The sequence below is a fragment of the Sorex araneus genome, chromosome 3 (genome assembly GCF_027595985.1).
Source record: "Sorex araneus isolate mSorAra2 chromosome 3, mSorAra2.pri, whole genome shotgun sequence".
Classification (NCBI taxonomy): Eukaryota; Metazoa; Chordata; class Mammalia; order Eulipotyphla; family Soricidae; genus Sorex; species Sorex araneus.
This window is the reverse complement of record NC_073304.1, coordinates 128,872,257-128,894,965: the sequence shown is the minus strand read 5'-3', so window position 1 is coordinate 128,894,965 and position 22,709 is coordinate 128,872,257. Positions and strand designations below refer to the sequence as shown.

At 37.5% G+C, this 22,709-nt stretch overlaps 1 protein-coding gene across 3 annotated transcripts in view; it reads right to left on the bottom strand.

The window, feature by feature from the left end:
* Window positions 1-1,373: 1,373 nt before the first annotated feature.
* Window positions 1,374-22,709, bottom strand: part of PLCB1 (phospholipase C beta 1) — a 797,636-nt gene continuing 776,300 nt past the window's right edge. For 2 of the 3 annotated variants that reach the window (XM_055133540.1, XM_055133539.1), the window contains one exon: window positions 1,374-4,733. In XM_055133540.1, the coding sequence (XP_054989515.1) occupies window positions 4,506-4,733 (228 nt within the window). In that variant the 3' untranslated portion in view covers window positions 1,374-4,505. The remainder of the gene's footprint in view (window positions 4,734-22,709) is intronic. The other variant, XM_055133538.1, reaches the window with a different exon arrangement.

Below are 22,709 nucleotides of genomic sequence, written 5' to 3'. Positions count from 1 at the left end.
TGGAGAGGTAAGTCGAGGGAGTAGCACGTATGCATTGCATGCTCAAGACCCTGAGTTCAATCTGCAGTATCACCAGGCCCAAAGTCTTAGCACCTAGGCCAGATATTATGGAGAGTGGTCCCTAGACTTCTGTGCATAGCCGGAGAGTCATCCGTGCACCAAAAAAGGTTCAGGAAGTTAAGTGCTGCCAAAGACTGAGGAGGGAGGGTCAGCAGGTAAGCAAGTAAAGAGAATTAGTGGGGACCAAAGAAAGAAAAGACATTTATGAAGGAAGTTAGATTTTACATTGAAAACAATTGGAGTCAAGTAAAGACTTTTTGTTCCAGTTTTGCTTCTGTATGTGCCATCAAATAAGTGCAGTGTGGGGAAATGTTTGTGTGATTTAGTTGTTTTTACTGGTCATAAGGGAGTTGGTGGAGCTTGAACCACAACATTGACATTTAGGGCTTACTCTTGACTCTATGCTCAGGAGTCACTCCTGGTAGTGATTGGAGGACCACATGTAGTGCCACGGATCGAACTGGAGTTGAATTTGTGCAAACCAAGTACCTTAATACTCATATTATCTCTCATGCTTCTTGTCTGAACCCTTGGCCCTCAAATTTATGACACATTAAGAGATAATTATTTTGTGTGAAACCAGTAAGTTTTTGGAATATGTGTGACACAGCAATAGATAATGTACACTGAAATTTGGGTGTCTAAAGGGACATTTGCATATCAGGCACATATTAAATGTTACCTTTAAATGTTTCAAAGAAACTTACATCAAGTTCTATCTGTCCATTCTTGTCACTTTCATTATTTGTCAAAAACCTTTGAGTACTTTGTCAAGAAAAGTCAAGAAGAAAGGGAGAGGAAAAGAAGAAAGAAAGAAAGAAAGAAAGAAAGAAAGAAAGAAAGAAAGAAAGAAAGAAAGAAAGAAAGAAAGAAAGAAAGAAAGAAAGAAAGAAAGAAAGAAAGAAAGAAAGAGAGAGAAAGAGAGGGAGGGAGGGAGGGATGGAGGGAGGGAGGAAGGAAGGAAGGAAGGAAGGAAGGAAGGAAGGAAGGAAGGAAGGAAGGAAGGAAGGAAGGAAGGAAGGAAGGAAGGAAAGAAAGAGAGAGAAGAATGAATGAATGAAATGAAGGAGGGAAGGAAGGAAGAAAGATTTTCATTACAGAACTAATGGGCAATGTGATGCCAACTCCTGGATGGAGGTGGTGGATTGACAGTAATAACAACTGTGGCCTCTCAGGCAAGCACTGCAGCATCCCATTTTCCTACCCAGGCACAGATGTGCTCTGTCAACGAGGACACTGCAACACTAAAGACTGGCTTTATTCCCACTCCCACCACCTGCCCATCAAAAGAAGATTGGCTCTGACACTAAGCATTAAATGCTGGGTTGTGTTAAGAAATTTTTATTGTTTCCTTTGGATTTGTGATGAAAGCACATAAAATTACAAGTGGGAGAAACATCATCATGCCACAAAATTGCATAGAATTATTACAAAAAATGTGAATTATGCTTTTTAAATAGTCTGAAGGACCAAACTATGTACATTTTAAGAGCTTCATGTACTTTGCGCCCTATCTTTTTTTTCTTCTGAAAAGGCAAAAGTCACAATATCCAATCTAACACAAACAGTATTTATATAGTGCACAAGCGCAATATTAAATTCAAAGTAATGCAAGCAATGGCCCTTTCTTTTGAATTATTTAATGACTGTTTATCAATTACAGGAGTTATTACTTAACGTATGGCAATATTGAAATGTTAAAATCAAACGTTAAAAACCCAAACACATGGCATGTCATTAGAATTTTGAAAACTGGTTTACACGTTCAAAAGCACGCTATTCTCAGTAGTGTAAAGGTATCAGAGGGGCACAATCTAATTTAATACACAGCTCTACTTTCTATTATTGGAAAAACCACAGTACAGAATTTTACACATTCAACAATAACAACAACAAAAAGGCAAATACATAAAGGCACAAAACTGCACATCATATAGACCCCTTTTCTTTATCTTAGTCTATTTCAAGTAATATTAATATTATTAAATGATAGTATCACGGTAGTAGTTTCAATGATGCAAGATGGACAGTGTTATACACTACCCCACAACTGCAAAAGTATCTTTGTACAGATAAAAAATGTGATTACAGTAAATGGCCAAATACAAACATATTGTAAAGTGACTAGAGTGACTAAGATAATGAAATTCAACAACCAAAATAGTTTCGTATAAGATTGTTTAACCTTAGTTTATCTCTGGACACTAAAATGTGAGAAAATTTTCTATAATAATCACCATTGTGTTTGGTTATGAATGCTATTATTAGTTCTTTCTTCTGCAATTTGAGACAGTCTTTGATTTATAAAAATGCAGCATTCAGTTTTGACCATTCTTGCTTCTTTATGATTAATGCCTTTCTTTCAAAGTGCAAAAGTAGAATGATTTACAAAAGATTTCTTTTTCAGCGGAAGTAAAGTTTTATTAAATGTCTAATTAACACCCAAAATATTTCAGATCAAAATACAATCATCTCCAAAGAGAATAGGATTTTCCCCCTTGTGTCTTCTAGATGTGGGTTTTTAATCAAACACACATTCCTAACGTTTGAACTAAACCTTCATTTTGATTAAAACTTAATTGTGATCCCTAGTTATTGCTTAAAGTTAAATAAAATAATTTCCATAAAAATATTATATTCTTGAAACAATTTTCAGGACCCAACTGGTTTTTTGTGTTTTAAAATGTTCTAAGTTACAATCAGACAGGTTTATTAGAAAAAAAGTAAAGCTATAAGCATTATGCTTCAGGATTTAAATGTGTTACTCTCTAAATTATATTTTCTCTATATATTTATTCTTTCTTAAAACCTCTCAATAATGGTTTTGATTAGTCTTACCATGACACTATTTGTTTCCTTTTATGAAATCTAACATAGGAACTTAACAAAAACACAACTTAAGTAGATTTAATATACAAAGTAAATATATAACAAAAATATTTTTTGTTAGAATAAAATCAAAACCTGTTAGACTTAAAGATTATGGAAGATACTGATAAATTTTCATATTGTTGTCCTATAATTTATTTGTATATTCTGACCTTTAAAAGTAGTTTAAAATATGATACTCAAAATCCAACTTTTGATTCTGAAAAATTGTCAAATTTATATTACAATTTCTAAATCTATTGAGCTTGTCTTAAAGGCGCCATCATTTTTTTCTTGGTATTTTAATATAATTTATTAGTCTAGATGTATTTCATTTCACTCTATTTTTTTTACTTCATTAATCCTCGGATTTCAAGTTTTATGGAAGAGATCTGGGTCTTTGCCAATTAAGACACACACATCTACACTTTTATGAATGTATGTGTGTGCATATGTGCATGTGTGTGTGTGTGTGTGTGTGCATGTCCATGTACGTGGTTGAGTGCATACATATATACATGGAGATAATATACCATTTATCTGTGCATCTGTGTAATCTCTAGATAAACATCCAACCTTTAGCTCTATATTAAAAATAAATGAACCATAAAAAATTCAGACAGCAAAATAACCTCTGGAACCTGTTCATTCTGATTGAATCTTTGCTGTACACACATTAGCTCAATTATTTTTACTCACCTGAATATATTTGCATATTTCATCATTTAGGCCGATAAACATTGAAAACCCAGACTCTGAGTACATATAATCAACTCCGACAGCACACTGACTGAAAGTGTGCAGATAGCTTGCTCATGCAGCCAAATGTACAAGCTGTATTGCCAAGTTTGAGGACAACTTCACTGGGCAAGGAGACAACCAAGTGATTGATTTAGTTTTCAGAGTCCAGAGTGCTAACCATTACACAATGGAACCCCACATGTGATTATTTTTCTCAAGAACATGAACTTATTTGAACACTATGGTATCTAATAAGGCTGTGTCAGCAACAAATGCACTGAGACCTCTATGATAAATAAATTAGCAAACTGCAAGCCACCAGTGCTTGCAAAGCAAAAGATGAAACAATTTAATATACACGTTATCTTGAAGATATGGTAGTTGAGGGGCAGCTAGGAAAGAATGTTCAAAGTTGGCTATTTAATAGTTTAAGTAGTGCTATGCAATTCTCAACCTATTTCTATTACTTTGAAATACTTTACACCAGAGCTTCAAATAAAAACATGAGTTTCATCTTCTTCAAAGAAGACACTTTCCTTCATTAAATGTTCCCTGGAGCCTGGAAGTTTTCTGCTTTGAGTTTACATCGGAAAGAAAACAAAAATCCCACAAACATGCAGAGACTCTCCACAAGCCGACCTGCGGTGGTTTCCACAAAACACGTGGAACCTAAGCACAGGAACATCTGCAAGGATCTTTCTGGAACGCTCCCTTTCATGTGGAGTTTAGGTTAAGGGATGGGTCTCAGGAAGATGCTCCTGGGCAGTGATCTTTGAAGTAAGAGAGTCCAGTGGAGCTTCAGTGGCCATGCATATTTTGAAAATCGGCAGGAACCATTACAGAGGAGTATCAAACTCTTTCCCTGGGTGGTCTCCTTCCAATTCCTCACTAGAGGGAGGCTTGTGGTTCAGTTTTCCAGAATCTGAGGGCAGAGTGGGGGGAGCGGAACTGTGATTGCTGTCTTCACTGATCTTCCCTTTCATGGCTTCCTGCACAAACTCTAGGATTTCCAGGGGCAGTCTTTTGAACTTGTCTTGGTACTCTTGCTCCAGCTCCGTCTGCAACTGGGAGATAGCAACAGAAGAGAATGCTGTGAGGTCATTTAGGTTTCTATAAGTCATGGAAAGAGATGTACACACACAGGGAAGGAATTCATTACCTCTGACTCGTTGGGTACCAGCATAAAAGAGTAAGGCAGAATTGAAGTGAACATGTCATTTGTCCGTAGCTGAATAATCAGATTATGTGGGACATCATAAAGGTAAAGATTTACAACTAAATAAATGATCTACATAACAGTGAATCTTTGGATTACTGTGTTTACTTTTGTTTATTGCATCTTAGAGTAGCAATATGTAATGAACTGAAGGTTTTTGTTGTTGTTGTTTGTTTTTTCTTTTTGGGATGCACCTGGCAATTCACAGGAGTTACTCCTGGCTTTGCACTCAAGAATTACTCCTGGCGGTGCTCAGGAGACCATATGGGAAGCTGGGAATCGAACCTGGATCAGCTGCATGCAAGGCAAATGCCCTGCTGCTGTGCTATTGCTCCAGCCCCCATGAACTGAAGTTTTTAATATTGGAGCTTGGGGGAGATTGACTAAAGGACTAGAGTACATGCTTTGCATGCATGAGGTTCTGGATTTAATGCTGCATATGACATGAAATTTTAAATTGACCATAATTAGTTTTGGTAACCCCTAACATCAAGAGAACAAAACTGATATCTAGGCCCAAACACTGAACCGTCAGGCCTGCACAGACTGGCTGAATAACTGAGGGTGACACCTACTTGGTAGGGTCACCCTTCAAATTAAAATTAGATTTAAAAAAATTAAGTCCGAGCTTGAAGGCTATTGATGGCTGGAAGTGCCATCGTCATCCACAAGGCTGATTTAATCAAAGAGGTGAGAAGGGCAGAACAGTGATGAAGAGGGCTTTGTGGAAGATTTGGCATACAGGGCTCAATGGATTTTGACAACCTGGATATCAGATTTTTACCTTTTGTTTTGGTTCCTTTGATCATTTTATTTAAATTAAGTCCCCTTTTGATCTTAGTTTTTATTTGCCTTGTAAACTGTTTGTTTTAGTGACCTTCTGAAAAGTGTTTTTATGTATCTGTTTAATCATGCTCTGGGGAATTTTCACTTTTCAAGGTCACAACCCCCCTTTTTCAACAGCAGACTACATGGCAACCCTAATCAGAAAACAAGTATAAGCTGGGATTTTTCAGCAGAAGTCTGTGGAGGGGCAGACAATAGTGGGTGTTGCCTGTGGGGGAAGTTCTATTGTGTTGAGCCCAGTAGAATTCAAAATTTTTAACTACATTCTCTTTGCTCATACAATTGTTGGACTGGAGCGATAGCACAGCGGGTGGGGTGTTTGCCTTGCATGCAGGGTTCGATTCCTCCATCCCTCTCGGAGAGCCCGGCAAGCTACCGAGAGTATTCCACGAGCACAGCAGAGCCTGGCAAGCTCCCCATTGTGTATTCGATATGCCAAAAACAGTAACAAGTCTCACAGTGGAGACATTACTGGTGCCCGCTTGAGCAAATCAATGAACAACGGTGCTGCAGTGCTACAGTGCTTGCTCATACAACTGTTAGTAGAGATTACAATCTTATAGAGGGTTCATGAAATGGGACTCTAGTTCTTCTCTCACAGCTTTAAAGCAGCTTGTCCTAAGACATGTCCTTAAAACCTTAAAAAAAAATTCTTTTCCTGCCTCACAACTTGAGCACATGGAATATTTGAGAGCTTGGTACTGATTCTGACTCAGGAGATCTGGGTGGGACCCAAGAGTCGACATTTCTCAGCATTTCCGGGTGAAGTCATAGAGCTGGGTCTTTCTGGACACCCTGATTATCTCACCATCTGGCTCTCTTCCAAGCTCCCAATTCTACTTTCTGACTCAGTCCTGGCTTCATTCAGTCCACCCTTCAGGTACAGTGCCTCATGCCTGCCCCGCCAACTTCAAGGCACTGAAACCGATTCTCAGCACATCTGTGTCTGCATGCCTGATTCTTAATTTTTTTTAATCCCCCTAGGGTTGTGGAGACCCTTATGTTGCTCAGTGCTTACTTCTGGCTCTATGCTCAGACTCCTACTGGTGCATGGGGGATATGAGATGCTGGGTATCCACCTGGCATTGTCTGGATGCAAGGCCAGTGCCATAATTCCTGTACTACCTCTCCAGTCCTCTTATCCCTTTCATAGCTGCATTCCGCACAGTGCCAACATGCTCAAGGAGAACATGCTCATTAGTTCACCATCTTTCTGTGCTTGCTTTTAGGTCACAGAAGTTGTGTAAAGACAATTCTTTCATCCAAGTCCATAAATTTTTTTGTGGCTTTTGGAGTCACATCTGGCAATGCTCAGGGACTACTTCTGTCTCTGCACTCAGGAATTGCTCCTGGTGGTGCTTAGAGGAACATATGGGACACTGGAGATTGAACCCGGGTTGGATGGATGCAAGGCAAACATCCTACCTGCTATACTATCACTCTGGGCCCAAGGCCCATAAGATCTGTGATTCTAAAATCTCCAAAGTTTATTTTTGTAAATTTGGAACAAATTCAATGATGAATAAATTGAATAAATAAATAAAAATTATTTATTTTTATTATAAATAATATATATTATTATTTATAAACAAGTAAATAAAATTATTTATTATCCTCATTTACCCTGTTTATTGGGCTTATCTCTGCATATTAGAAATAAAGGAAGTTGTTTATGGGGTGACCCAGGTCTCCCCTGGTACATGATGTTCTCATGACATTGATATATCATATTGCGTTCTCAAAAGCAGGAAAATTATGAATTCAGAAAAACACCAGATGGCCAGAATAGTTTTATATAATAGAGTGTGGTCCTATTTGAACAATGGCATTTTCTTTGTGTGTGTGTATATGTGTGTGTGTACATCAAAGTGTCTGATAAATATGGCTTGACTTGAGTACTTCCAAGTACTAATAGTCTTCCAGACTAAACAGTGGAGAATTTATGTACATGTTGTGCTGGCATTTAAAATCGATTAAGCTCAGAATAAAAGGCTCTCTAAAAGGTGCACCCATGAGCCTCTAAGATCCCCCTTGTCAGCTGGATCAAAGCACCCTCACCACCAGCTAGTTTCACTGGAGCTCTAAACACAAGAACACAAAGGTAGCTAATACTTTTTGGAGAATTCGGGGGTGTTGGACCATACCTAGTGGTGTTCAAGTTTTCCTCCTGGCCCTGTGCCCAGGGATCACTCCAGGCAGTACTCAGGGAGCCGTTGGCAGTGCTGAGAATCAAACTGGGCTTAGCCAGTGTGCAAGGCCAGTGCCTGACCCCTGTACTATCTCTCTAGTCCCTTATTGCTAATTCTTTTCTGCCTGGCCCAATAATTTAGAGGGAGATGAGGCTTTTAAAATGCTCCAACTCTAGGGGCTGGAGCGATAGCACAGCGAGTAGGGCATTTGCCTTGCATGCAGCTGACCCGGGTTCGATTCCCAGTATCCCATATGGTCCCCTGAGCACTGCCAGGGGTGATTCCTGAGTGTAGAGCCAGGAGTGACCCCTGTGCATCGCCAGGTGTGACCCAAAAAGTAAAAAAAAAAATGCTCCAACTCTAGCATGACTGAAATCTCAGGCTGGTGTTGACGATTTCTGTTTGTTATCTGAACCTCACCACTTCTCCTCCTCAATTTAAACTCAGCCACACATGCTCCTTTCAATGAATGTAAGTGGAGAGGTGAGAAGAGGTTCTGTTTCTTAGATACAGCAAGTCACTGTGTTCGTTGAGGTTAGACTGGAGGCCCTTCAGCTGTAGAAACAGTGCATCTGACTTCAGATGCTTGACCATGCTGTTTCTTTTTTGATTTTTTTAAATAAAATGTGTGTAAGGGTACTAAATAAATATTTAAACTAAAATTCCCAATTAATCTTATTAATTTCATTTTCCTAATTATAATTCTGCATCCAATTCTGGTGTCATCTCTCACTTCACAGAGAAATTCTCTGAAATACCAGCTGCATGTTTTACAATTGAACACAATTCTGACCCTATCATGAGATAGCATCAATCCCACAGAACAAGAGCTCAGTTCTATCAGAATACCCTCCAAATCTGTCTATCCCTTCTGATGAGCAGAAATCTAGGGTGTGAGCAGTGCTTTAGACCCACTGGCTAAAGACTGGAGGTTCTAACTGCCCACTTTGGGGTTTGTCGCATAAATTTGTTAGAGTAACACACAAAATTCAGAAAAACATTTTACTTAATAAATGACAGGGTTAGTTTAAAATGATAAAACTCAGGAAAAGAGGCTGGAAAGATAATAGAGTGGGTAAGGTGCTTGCCTCGTTCACAGCCCAACTGGGTTTGATCCCACGTATCCCATACGGTCCCCTGAGTACAGTCAGGAGTAGTTCCTGAGTGCAGAGCCAAGAGTACTGAGTATTGCAGGGGTACACCGGTCAGTGTCCCCACCACACACACACATATACCACAACACCTCACAGAAAAGGAACTCAGGAATAGCTATATGGAAGATATGCACGGGACAAGATATATGTAAATGTCATTGATATTTTTATGCTCTTTGAATGTGTCACTTTTCCACGGCATTACTGTCATCCCCTTGCTCATCAATTTGCTCGAGTGGGCACCAGTAATGTCTTCATTGTGAGACTTGTTGTTACTGTTTTTGGCATATCGAATATGCCATGGGTAGCTTGCCAGGGTCTGCCAACCAGGCGAGATACACTCGGTAGCTTGTTGGTCTCTCTGAGAGGGGCAGAGGAATTGAACTGGGTCAGCTGTGTGCAAGGCTAACACCTACCGCTGTGCTATCGCTCCAGCCGGTCACTTTTCCAACTATTACAAAAGTGCGTCAAAAGTTTAAACTCTGCCCTTTATGGAGTTACATAAAGACTTCATTGGTGGGCGGGATTGTTTAAATCACAAACCGTTCGTGTTTGAACTCCATCTTCTGTTCTTTTCCCCAGTCCAGAACTGGGAAGGAAGTGCAACTAAAGTTCCAGCCTTCTAATCACTGATTGGTTCCCAAGGCAACCCTTTACCCTTTTATTGGTACCTTGGCCCCAACTTGCCTCATTAACATAACAAAAAACATCCTTACAGCTCTCACCTCAGAAGAAATTTCTAGGGATTTGAGGGCTTTGTACTGAGAATTGGGACCAGGACCAAATTTCTTATGATGAATCTCAGCATCACTAACATACTAACAATATAAGGAATTATCTTAAATTAATATTTAATAATTTACTCAGTTGGAGCTAAATTATAACATTACTTACCTTCATCATCTTATTATCTGTGAGTAGTAGATCTTATAATAAACTAAAGTGTTCTAAATAAAACTAGTTTAATTTACTAATTAAATTAATTTCTATTAGATACCACAGATTTTATGCTTTTAGAAAGGCCATCTAGCTATGAATGGATTAATTGCAAAAGTGCATGTATTATGAAATGTCAAGTTAGGGCTTTCTTTTCTGTGCTTGCTTCTTACAAATGGAATACTTGTTCATTATAAGAAAATATGAAAAGTATGCAGGGCAAAGTCTGGCATTGCTCCAAGGGAGCTCCATTTAGCAGAAGGCGATAGAGCTTTCCCAGCCCCAGGGTCCAAAACTCAAATGGTTAGAGTCACACAGTCAGAATAAAAATCAAAAGAGAAACAGAGTCAGATATATAGTCCAGTGGGTATGGTGCTTGCTTTGCATGCAGTAGGTTCAATTCTTGACACCCCTTAGTGTCTCCAGAATTCATCAGGAATGACCCCTGAATGCATAACCAGGGGTAAATCCTGAGCACCGCTGGGTGTGGCCGAAATAAAACAAAACAAATGGGAAACAGACTGTGTAGCACAGTGAGCACTAAGAGTAGTGTGGACTCAGCAGAGCTGGAAAGGAAATGCCCAACATTGAAGTGATTGTCAGAAATAACTCCAGCCTGTGCTTCGTTTTCCAAGAGAGGGCAAATATTTCATTTTTCATGGAACATCTATTTTTTAAAAAGTGTTAGCAATCAATTCAACCCACACCTATGAGCCCAAATGGACATGAGGAGAGTTTCTAGTCTCTGTCCTAGCAGATCTTAAGTTAGAGTAGATCTGGGCTGGAGCGATAGCACAGCGGGTAGGGTGTTTGCCTTGCATGAGGCCTACTCGGGTTTGATTCCCAGCATCCCATATGGTCCTCTGAGCACCGCCAAGGGAAATTCCTGAGTGCAGAGCCAGGAGTAACCATTGTGCATCACCGGATGTGACCCAAAAATCAAAAATAAATAAATAAATAGATAAAAAATAAACTTAGAGCGGATCAGAGAACTTGAGGAACTGAAGCCAACCTTAGAGTCCCTCCTAATTTTTTCATCTGCTTTAAGAAAATAAAAAGGTAGAAATTTGATTGATTTAAGCAAGATTGTATCATGCCTAAGTTTAATTGCAGACCAAGAGGAAAGCAAAATTTTGAATATGAGCACTATTTTCTAACAGAACAAAGCAGTAATATAAACGTGGAATAAATACGAAAGACTTCAGCTTACTAAAATATTAAAGAGATATAATCAAAACCAATTTTCTATGAAAATAAATTGCAACCAGAGAATAATTGAGATAACTAAGATAGAAGGAACTGCTAAGACAGTAAAAACCAAAAACCTACTCTTGTGAACAGAGAATGCCAGACAGGTATTTAGAAAGATCTTGACAATTTGTTCTCAAGTTCAAGTCAAGTTACTTTGCTCAGTAAAGTGTATTAAAGACCTTAATGAAAAATACAAAGTAATAATAATCTTCAGAGTAAATCAGGGTGAATAATCACAGAGTCACAGAGACCTTTTTAAGATATGAAAAAAATGAAGTTGCAAAGAGAAAAGGCTGAGTATATTTCACTGACTAAAAATCTTTTCTGGTGAAATAAAAAAAGCAAACTTCAAACAATTCAAAAGAACCAAAATACAAATATCAGACACATATATACCAGAACATGCTCACAAGATTTACTATCAGAGATAATCAATAGCAAACTGGAACCTTTTAAGGGACACTAAAGAAAACAGTAACATCTGATGGGAAATTGGTATTATCAAACATTAAGAAAGAATCTATGCAACATGATAATATCAATAGAATAGGGAAAATGAACATAGCTCTTGACTTAGTCACAACTGAGAATCTTTCCCATAAAATAAATATATTAGCACATGCATGTATATATGCATATATATTTTACTAGTTTTTTTGTAGAGTGTAAAAACCAGTAATAAAAAACAAAATAACATCAGCAGCAATAAAAATCCTTAAAAATACTTTACTTAATTTTTATCTGAGGCCACATGTGCATTTTGCTCAGTTTTCTTGTAAAATGTGAGTTTTGTTCCTTTTTCTTATAAAATGACCACATTCTAAATTTGTCTGATTTTTTTTTTCTTGTGATGTTATTTTAACTGAACCTGGAAATTATATTCTTTAAACTAAAATTTAAGGCTTGATTAGATGGAAGTGAAGCATTTGTTTGGGCAAGAATAGTCAATAGATAGTCTTTCATAACAAGTTACAAAAAGCCTATCAGTGATGCTAAATTCTGATCTTGGCTAAAAGTGGAAAATCCCAGGCCTCATTTTGATCAAGACATGCTTTACCTTTTGCAATTAGCAATTCTTTAGCAGATGAAACTCCATCCATATAAAGTTTCCTTAGCATCCTTTCATGAAATTGTTTATCTTACTGAGGGCAGATGGAAACTTTATAATTCTTGCTATTGTATCTAATTTTCTTTTATAAGGAAGAGTTTTCCTTCATTATATGGAGGGGAACTAGGGTTCTTCCTCATTAGGCTGGTAAGCATTGAATTCTTTTCCTTTATTTATAAATTTTCTGCATAAGGAATTGGACAATAACTATTCTAAGAGATGACAAATGAGCTCTATCTCTTCTCTTTAGGAAAATAAATATACAATCTATTTTAATTTTTGTTTGTTCTTGTTTAAATCATTTGTAGACAGTCTCTCTCTCTTTGTCTCTCTCTGTCTCTGTCTCTCTCTGTCTCTCTTTCTCTCTCTCTCTCTCACTTTCTGAGCTCAAATGAACTCATGTTTGGCCAGCATGAGCTCTCTTAGGTGACTTGCCATGTCTTTCTGACATACCTCCATCCATTTGCTTTGGGGTGCTTCTTCACCTTCCAAATATAACAATAAAACCTCATTATCTTTTCTACTTTCTCTTCTCTACACCTTGAATCAGTCTCTTTTCTAAAGAGTCCTGAGTAGAAGAGATACTAAGAAACCAAGCTCTAGGTGCTACAATGTTTACTGATATTACTGTCAACATTTAAGCTTTTTCAGTGGACAAGTATGATGTGTATCTATGAATATTTAGATATACAGATATGTATATATCTCTGTTTATGAATATTTATGAAATATATGAAATAAGCACATATTTATATTTCAAATTTTCAAGCAATATGATAGGACATTGTTTTTACAAAACTTGTGTTTTATAGTTGAGTAGATTTTCTATTTTGTAATTGATCCATATTTTGCTTTCTGACATTAGTTACAAAAACATTAGATATAATTCATTTTAGTAATATGATTTATCCTAAAATCAACATGTGATACTTAAGATATTTTTGAGAATCATTTTTTCTCCTACAGAATATATTTCAAGAGGGAAGGACAATTATATTACTCTGATAAAACCAATTTGAAACAATTATATTCTTTGTAAGTTTCCGTTACTTTTGAGATAAATGCACATATGGTTATTTGTTTTAATCTTCTTTTCTTGAATATTTTAGATTATTTGATCTTTTATCTTTTTTGGGTCACACCTGGCGATGCACAGGGATTACTCCTGGCTCATGCACTCAGGAATTACACCTGGCAGTGCTCAGGGGACCATATGGGATGCTGGGAATCGAACCCGGATCGGCCAAGTGCAAGGCAAACGCCCTACCCGCTGTGCTATCACTCCAGCCCCTGATCTTTTATCTTTTGTCTCTGATATTATCTGCTAAATTAATTTAAAGTTCACTCAATCACAGTCTTTAACCCGGTAAAAAATGTTTCTAGTCTTTGGAAGCTAGGTATCGTGATATTTCCAGTAATTATCTTGTTCAAAATACCTTAAAATTTACTTCTGACGTTTAGGGGGGTGGGAAATAAGTATCAAACAACCAAAGAAATAGAATCGCAAACATATAAAGAAACCTCCGAGTTTCTGTAAAATAAACTATAGGTATTTCTGCTTAAAAAATGCAATGCAATAAATAAACACAAAGACATTATGAATGCAGAGAAAATGATTATTACATAGTTAATGAAAAGAGTCTACATCCACTTATACTGTAATGTGATTATAATTCTAGGGATATTTTCTAAGAGATATGCAGATTTTAAAGGAAATATTAAAATATATACATGTTGGAATTATGAGTAATTTTCATTTTTTAATTTTATAGTTATGTTATATTTTCATTTATCATGAAGATAGCATTCTAAAATAAATTAATAATTTTCTAAAAATAAATATAAAGTTCTAAATGTAGACATCGTTATTAAGAAATTTTTATGAAGAATTATTGTTAACACACAAAATAAGTAAACATAGAATGGGTGGTTTCAAAACTAGTCTGAACAACCTTGGAAAGTATCTTATTTTTAGAATACTCTCATGAATACCTTATCATGACGACAATAGAAAGAGCTTGACCATATAAAATTTAGAGAGGGTGGTCAGTCAGTTTACCAGTGGACTCATGGAAAATGGCATGTTGCAAAAATGGGATGCAATGTATGTATCATAGTCATTCCATTTTTCTTTTGCTTTCCTCTAAATTTCCTTAGAATAAATTGCAATGGGACTTTGAAACAAAATGTCTGACGGAATGTGAAAGTTCTTCGACTCTCAATACAAAGGAAAGTTGAATAAAACCGATCACAATCATTTGTTTGCATTTATAGCTTCAGCAATTAAAAGGAAACTTCTGAATAATAGAAATAACAAAGAGACTCAAAATCAAAAGGCCCACCTTTTAGGTTGAGTCAATTCTCTATCTCAGAGTATTGGGGTTTTAATGTTCTAAAAGGATGGCAGAGAAAGGCTAAGAATTTTAGGCCCTGGGTTGCTAAACCAAAGCCCCTGAACAAATTCAGGATACTCCACACTTGAAGACTAGGAAAAGCCCATCCATAATCTTGGGAATGAGGAGAAGAATCTAGCAATTTATTGGATCTCTTGGAGGAAAAACATTAGCAAGGAAGCAGCTAATAAAGGAAGCAGTTAAAGCAATGATGAGTGAGAAAAGATTCCAAATTCACTGAATTTCTGTGAATGGGTAACCAGAGTTAATAGTTACAAACAAAAAACCTGTTAAAGCCAGAATCCCAGCAAGGATGCAGCAAATTTAGACTAAATTCTCAACATATCAAGGTGGGAGTGACCTCTAAAGACAAACATTTCCTATTGAACATGAACGCCAAGTTTAAAATGACAAGTGACAACTAAATGCAGTGTTTGTTCAACCTTGTAATTCAAGGTTGCCAATGGCAACTGAATCTAAATTTAAATGGTGATCCTGTACTTCTAGGTCAAAAATTAAAAGAAATACTTCAGAACTGAACAAAATAAATTGGATTGTCAAGTCAATATGGAAATGTACAGTTAATTACTATGGGTGTAAATTCCTGTTGCTTTTAAAAAAGTGCTTAAGTACATGCCTATGTTTTGGGCAGGTTTCCCCCAATTTGAGGGAGGGGCACACCTGGTTATTCTCGGGACTTCTTGTTCTATGGTCAGGGATCACTTTTAGTGGTGCTCAGAGGGGCTGGGGAAGGGGGATTACTATCTGTCGTGCTGGAATTGAAACTAGGTGGGCTACATGCAACGCAAGTCCTTAATTTCTGTACTCTCTCCAGCCTCTCACAGCACATTCTTAATGTAAGTTGAAATAGCTCTGAGCATGCAATTTAATTGCATGTTAGAATGAATTTCAATTAATTAATTTCTAATATATTTTGGAGTTAAATAGAAAATTAATCAATTGACTTCAATTAAAATAAATTGATTAAATAATATTCAGATTAATTTTCATATTGTGAAAAAACACCAACTGAAAATAGAAACTATTGCTTGGCAGGACTGAAAGCAACCACAGTTTAAACTTGCCATAGATATAACAAGGAAGTGATTTTTTGAAGGACAGAGATATTTTCTCTCTACCTAGGAAGCTTGCATTTTACAAAATGATCTTGGACTGCTTTTGAATTTCTTGGAATTGAATCATCTCATGGGCTGGAGCAATAGCACAGCAGGTAGGGCGTTTGCCTTGCACACAGGCCGACCCGGGTTCAATTCCTCTGCCCCTCTCGGAGAGCCCAGCAAGTTATCGAGAGTATCTCATCCGCGCAGAAGAGCCAGGCAAGCTACCTGTGGCATATTCTGTTTTATATGCCAAAAACAGTAACAAAGTCTCTCATTGGAGATGTTACTGGTGCCCGCTTGAGCAAATTGATGAGCAACAGGTTGACAGTGACAGTTACAGTGAATCATCTCATATACAAGATGAGGCTAATAATACTAATTTTCAACAGATTGTTTCTAAAGGGTTTAAACAAAATGAAGCATGTTAAGTCATTGCCTATTGTGCTTTTTTCATCAATTAATTGCTGATAATTTTATTTCCTAAATGAGGGGGGTAAATTGCACTTAAAAACATCTGGGGCTGGAGCAATAGCATAGCGGGTAAGGCTTTTGCCTTGCATGTGGCCAACCCGGGTTTGATTCCCAGTATCTCAGCATCCGAGCACCGCCAGGAGTAATTCCCGGATGCATGAGCCAGGAGTAACTTTGTCTACTCATTGGTTGTAGGATAACATGGGGTTTGTCCTTTTAGCCTTGCCTTAGGGAACATAGTTTACCTTAAAGCAATGTCCTTTCTGTAAGGACACAGGAAGACAATATTGTGCTTGTAACTTGGGAGTTGATTGACTCCAATAATATTTACTCCTGGGCATCTGCTTTCTTAACTCAATTGCCCTCAGCTCCTAACACTCCAAAAGCAGGATCCCGACGAGGGACAGGATGGATCCAGGGCAAGCGGTGAGTTATGTGCTACCCTGGCATCGAGATAGGCCAGGCCAAAGCGCCACAATACTCAACTAACTATATGTTGAGGACATGATCATGGACAATGCTGTCATGATCCAAAGGTAATGACAAGACTAGGACCCTGCTGGGGTTAGGAAGATTAACCTGTCCTGAGGGCTGTATAGTGAGATGTCCTCAGGAAGAACCAAACTTTATATCTCTTACTGTGCTTATACAGAATGACATTGCTAGCAATATTAGAAATATTAGAAGTAGATTTACTGTAACTATTTAAGCAGATTACTAGCTCACACCCTGACACACCCTTGTTTGGAATCACTCCCTTGAGCAGATCTCCTTAGATGAGATTTCCTTAGATGAGATTTTATTAATCTCCTCAAGAAATGGTCTTACCCTTCTTTGTTGATTTGTTGACGTTAAACCCAAGCTTTGTGCTACCGCCCTATGTAATTTGCTATATAAACTAAGACTGTGGGGCAAAGGGGGGGCCAGACTCAGGAGAAGCAGAGAGAATGAAATAAACTGATTGAGCAACCAGTTTGGCCTTCTTCCTTCTGCTGCCTGCCTTTGACCGACAGCACATACAGCGGTTCCGGAGCACCGGATGTGGGCGGTGAGACAGAGCTGCCCGGAGAGCCCGTCGGCGTGCTTTAGTTTTTTACAGTCGGTCTTTGTTATTTCCAGTTATATCATTTGAGCCAATACTGGTCAATCGAACACAATTATGATACATGTATAAGATTTCTCTTTGGGGGCTATGTTCTGGGTTTTGGTTGATTTTTCATGGTTTCATGGTTTCTATTAACAAATAATACACACCGTGACTGGTGCAAGATCCTTTTTGGTGCCGTGGGGAATGAAAAACTCAAATCATTCCAAGTTGACAAAAGATGTATACGGGGAAAATGAAGAGTCTGGCAGGATAAGAGCAACAGACAGTACATGCCACAAACATTTCAAGTAAAGAGTGGATTGCAGTCTGAATGCTAGAGGAAAAGCTTTGCGCAGGAGTTAAGACCTAAAAAGTTGGGTCTTGGAGGACGTGACTATTTCTTTATCATTACTATCCTGGGGCTCGAAGCTTCCAACCTTCATACCATGAAACATATTTACTGGAGAGAATTCTCTAACTATAATTATTCTCTTTCTTGTTTTTTCCAAGAGTATTATATATATGTATATATATGCATATATACATATATGTATATGAGAACCCTCCCCGCCTCAAGGGACCCAGCCATGGCAGCCAACCTCCACTACCCATGCTCCAGGCCGCTTTCCGAACTGACACACTATAAGACACTTCCTACCCATTTTCCATAATTACCACACCATATTTGATGGAGTTCAGACAGTAGGCAACAAATCACAGAGAGTTACACACACACACACACACACACACACACACACACACACACACACACACACACTTCTCAGAGAGCCCGGCAAGCTACTGAGAGTATCCTGCCTGCAGGGGCAGAACCTGGCAAGCTCCCCATGGTGTATTTGATATGCCAAAAACAGTAACTCTAGGTCTCATTCCCCTCTAATCATTGGGAAAGATGAGTAAGGAGAGGCTGCTAAAAATCTCAGGGCTGGGAGGAATAGAGACGTTACTAGTGCCCACTCAAGTAAACTGATAAACAACGGGATGACAGTGATACAGTGATACAGATATATGTGTGTATGTGTGTGTGTTTTATGTGTTATCAAGAATACTAGTTCTTTCTCTATTATCTGTATATATAACATCTGTCTATTTATACCTACTATTTATCTACTTACTATATGCCTATATCTATCTATCATCTATGTATCTATGTATCTATGTATCCATCTATCTATCTAATTTATAGATTACAGCCAAAGGACCTTATATCCAGTGGGTGAGACTTCTTTAAAGACCGACTGAATGTTAAAAGTGGAAAAAACAAAAACCAAAAAACCAAAAAAACCCTTTAGGATAGTATCATACTTCTCCAAATTTAATGTACATAATAAAACACCTGGTAGTGCTGATCAAATGAAAATTCTAATTTAGAAGATCTGAAATGGGCTCTGATATTCTGCATTTCTAACCACATCCCAGGCAATGCTGATTTTGCCAAATAGCACCACCTTAGACAAAACACACTCAATAAAGTGCTTCTTCTTTCCTCTGCATCTGGCCTAGATTATGTATACATGTATATATATATATATATATATATATATATATATATATATAAAGCATATATATATGTTTTTTTTTAAAAAAGTACCCTGTTTCCAAAAGTTATCTCTGGAGGTGGCTAATATTCAAGTTTGAATCTGAAGAGTTTACTGGAAGCTTCTGGGTGAAGGCAGAGGTTAAGTTGCTAAGTCTTTAGAAAGAAACGATGGAGATTACAAGTATCAGGTAGGCACTAGGTCCAAATACTAAATAATAGCAAATTTAAACACCAAGTCAATGAAAGAGGAGACAGACACTAGATATCATGTACTTTACCAAGCACAGTCTTAACATGCATTCTAAATTATACCTCAAGTTAAAAATCAAATGCATTCTGACACAGATCTCCTGTGTAAACCTCCTCTTTTATGCACATGCCCCATGAAACTGCCCACAGGGAGAGTTTGCTATTATTACAGAAATGATAATAAGATGTCTAAGACTTCTTTCCTAGTTCCCCATTCCTTTTTCATTGTCTTTCCCCAAATGCATCTCTCTTGAGATGCTGCAATTTCCTCACTTAACCCACAATTTACACCTCCTTTACGTCTTAAAATGTTATTTCAAAATTTCTTTTCCAATCATTGTACAACAGGTGCCATGTAGAAACCTTTGAAATGGATATTAGCAATTACATAGCCAACTACTTCAAGACTTGGAATCCTTTTAAAGGAATTTTAGGAATTTCATGCTCAAATATTTTCTTTTTACTTATCATAAACCTGTGGTTGAAAGAATTTAAGTGGCTTTCAGAAGTATAATTTTTTAATAGCACAACTAGTCATGTAACAACCAAAAATGTATAAATTAATATATACATATCTTCCATGCAGCTGATTCCAGCACTATTTTATACCCTGGCATTCTTGGGTGCAGTCATGAAGACTCAAGCACCTCCAGGTGGTCTGAAAAACCCTCGGTACCATAGGACCTGAGCAGCACCATATCTTTGTGAACATTCACTGCTTGAAAGACCCTATTCTCTTCCTTCCCCACCACAAATTCAAACTAAATAAAAAAATAATAGAAAATTGTCAACTCTTTACTGTGGTGGGCTGACTGAGCTAAAAATTTCAGTACTTCACAATTCCCTGTATCTACAGTCTTAGTCTTATTAATTTTTGTTCCTATTATTAAAGAAGTGCAATCTATGTACCCCTTGAATATGCGATGGACATATGACTTTCTTTGAGCAACAGGCTGTTAGTAGACATGGCCAAGTAGAAGTTTGAAAAAGCACTTGTGCAGTTTAGCTACCATTTTATTGCTCTATTGTTCATGTGGACATACTGAGACTTATCTGGTAGAGGGTGAGCATGTAACAGAGTTGAGTCACTCCAATCATCTCAGTCACTAATTATCCATGATCAGTCTTCATTTGACTGGTACTCAGCCTTGTAAGCAAGTTCAACTAAAAGAAGTAGAATCATCTGCTTAACCCAAAAGTGACATGTTTGAACAAATTCAGCTAAGATCAGCTTCACTCACCCTGGATCAGTGAGTTCTGCAAACTCTTTTTTTTTCCTTTTTGGGTCATACCCTTCGATGCACAGTGGTCATTCCTGGCTCTGCACTCAGGAATTACCCCTGGCAGTGCTCAGGGGACCATATGGGATGCTGAGAATTGAACCCAGATTGGCCATGTGCAAGGCAAAGCCCTGACCTCTGTGCTATCACTTCAGCCCCAGAGTTCTGCAAACTCTTGAACTAAAGAAATATTACTGTATGCCAACAAATTTTAGTTTTGTAATGCAGTGATGCTATAGCATTTCACCCAAAACTTCCAGTTTCTCAGAATTATGCATGAAATTCTTTGGAAAAATGCATGGAATGAAACTTCATGTCCCAGAAAGAGACTCTTGCTGCCTTACATATATACCCTACACAATTAACATCCCAAAGCAAGTTATAGTACACTGTAAGGTAGCAATGATGCCACATAGCAAGTGATTTCATCTCAGCTAGTTTGTGCACTCTAGACCTTGAATGTTTTTCTTTCAACACTGGAAATATTTTCCCCTTTTTTCTTTCAACACTGGAAATCTATTAAAGCTTAGCTGTTTTCTATTTTCAGCTAGTACTTTAGTTGGGGTCTATCATAGCTGGGAGTAAAACATTGATTTTACAATAAATGATTTATAACAATCCAGAGACATTCCTTCTCAAACAGAAAATTATGATTGTAGTTGAAATACCAAAAACAGATCTAAGTGATAGTTTTTCTTTCCTTCCTTCCTTCCTTCCTTCCTTCCTTCCTTCCTTCCTTCCTTCCTTCCTTCCTTCCTTCCTTCCTTCCTTCCTTGCTTCTCCCTCCCTCCCTTCTCCCACTCTCCCTCCCTCCCTCCCTCCTTCCTTTTTTCCTTTCTTTCTTTTTTTCATTCCTTATGTTCTCTGGACTAAGCAAACCAAAAGATTTAATATTCTGGATAAAGAAATATATAGTGTATTACTAACCATATATATTTTTTGCAATACCTAGCAGGCTTCAGGGGCTACTCTGTTTTTCTGCTTGGGAATGAGGGGCCACTCCTGGAAGTATTCAGTGGATTCAGTACTGGGGATTGAACCAGGATTGGCTGAATGCAAGACATTCTTCCTTCATTAACCACAGTGTGTGTGTGTGTATGTGTGTGTGTGTGTGTGTGTGGTTAGGGCCTCAACTTCAGTGTCTTGTACAAGCAAAATCTACCTTACCAGTTCCAGTAGTCATCATTTATTTAAATAAGTAAGTTGAAGGTCAGTATCCAAGTGGCTATTTGCAGAATCAAAATCTGAATACCAAATTCTTGCATCCCAAATCAAAATTCCATTCCCATCAATTGCAGGTTAACCCACCACCACTCTGAAAAAAATAGGATCTGCAAAGATCTCAGTAACTTTGTTGTGATGAGAAAAGAATAACAAATACGTCCAGTGTACTTTTCCTAAAAGTACAAAACTAAAATTGGGGAAATATCTGTCCTACAAAGTGATGTTGAGTCGAGTTTCACAGCGTAGGGTTTTATTGATGGGCTGTACTCTAACGGAAGGCAGGTTGCAGTGAAAATAATAAGGATTCACCCAGAAGTAATTTTTTTTTGTCTTTTCGACCACACCAGGAATTACTACTGATTCTGTAAAAAGAGATCACGCCTGCTAGGGGGCAGGGACCATACTGGGGACTGGGAATCAAAGTATGGCACTGGCAAGAGCCCTACCCATTGTCCTATCTTTCTAGTCCTATATTTTTTCCATAGATTAATAAGACTTCACTGACTTTTCTATTTGTGGCTGCAATACTTGAAAGATATTGGTTTTCTACTCCTCTATGTAATTCTTCAATTTAGTATATGTTTATTATCAGCTGGATGTTTTCCTATTAGCCATTAAGTGCAGTCTAATTTAATCAGATTATTACTAGAAAGGGTCAGATAGTACAAGAAAGGATAAGCTAATGAAAACTGAAATTCAAAAAGAATCTTAATTTAAAAAAAAAATCTCTTGGGTTAGAACCAATCTAGTAAACACTGCTGGAAAATTGCAAGAAAATAGAAAACCATGGAAATTTTAATGGCAATAATTATGATTTACTGCATACTATGTGACTGGCACTGTTTTTTAGGACTTTTCATATACTAACCAGCTGAAACAATGCAGATTAACCTTAGAATCTTTAAATTCAAACATCTATGGTGTCTAAGAAACAGCATAAACTTCAAATTAGGTTTA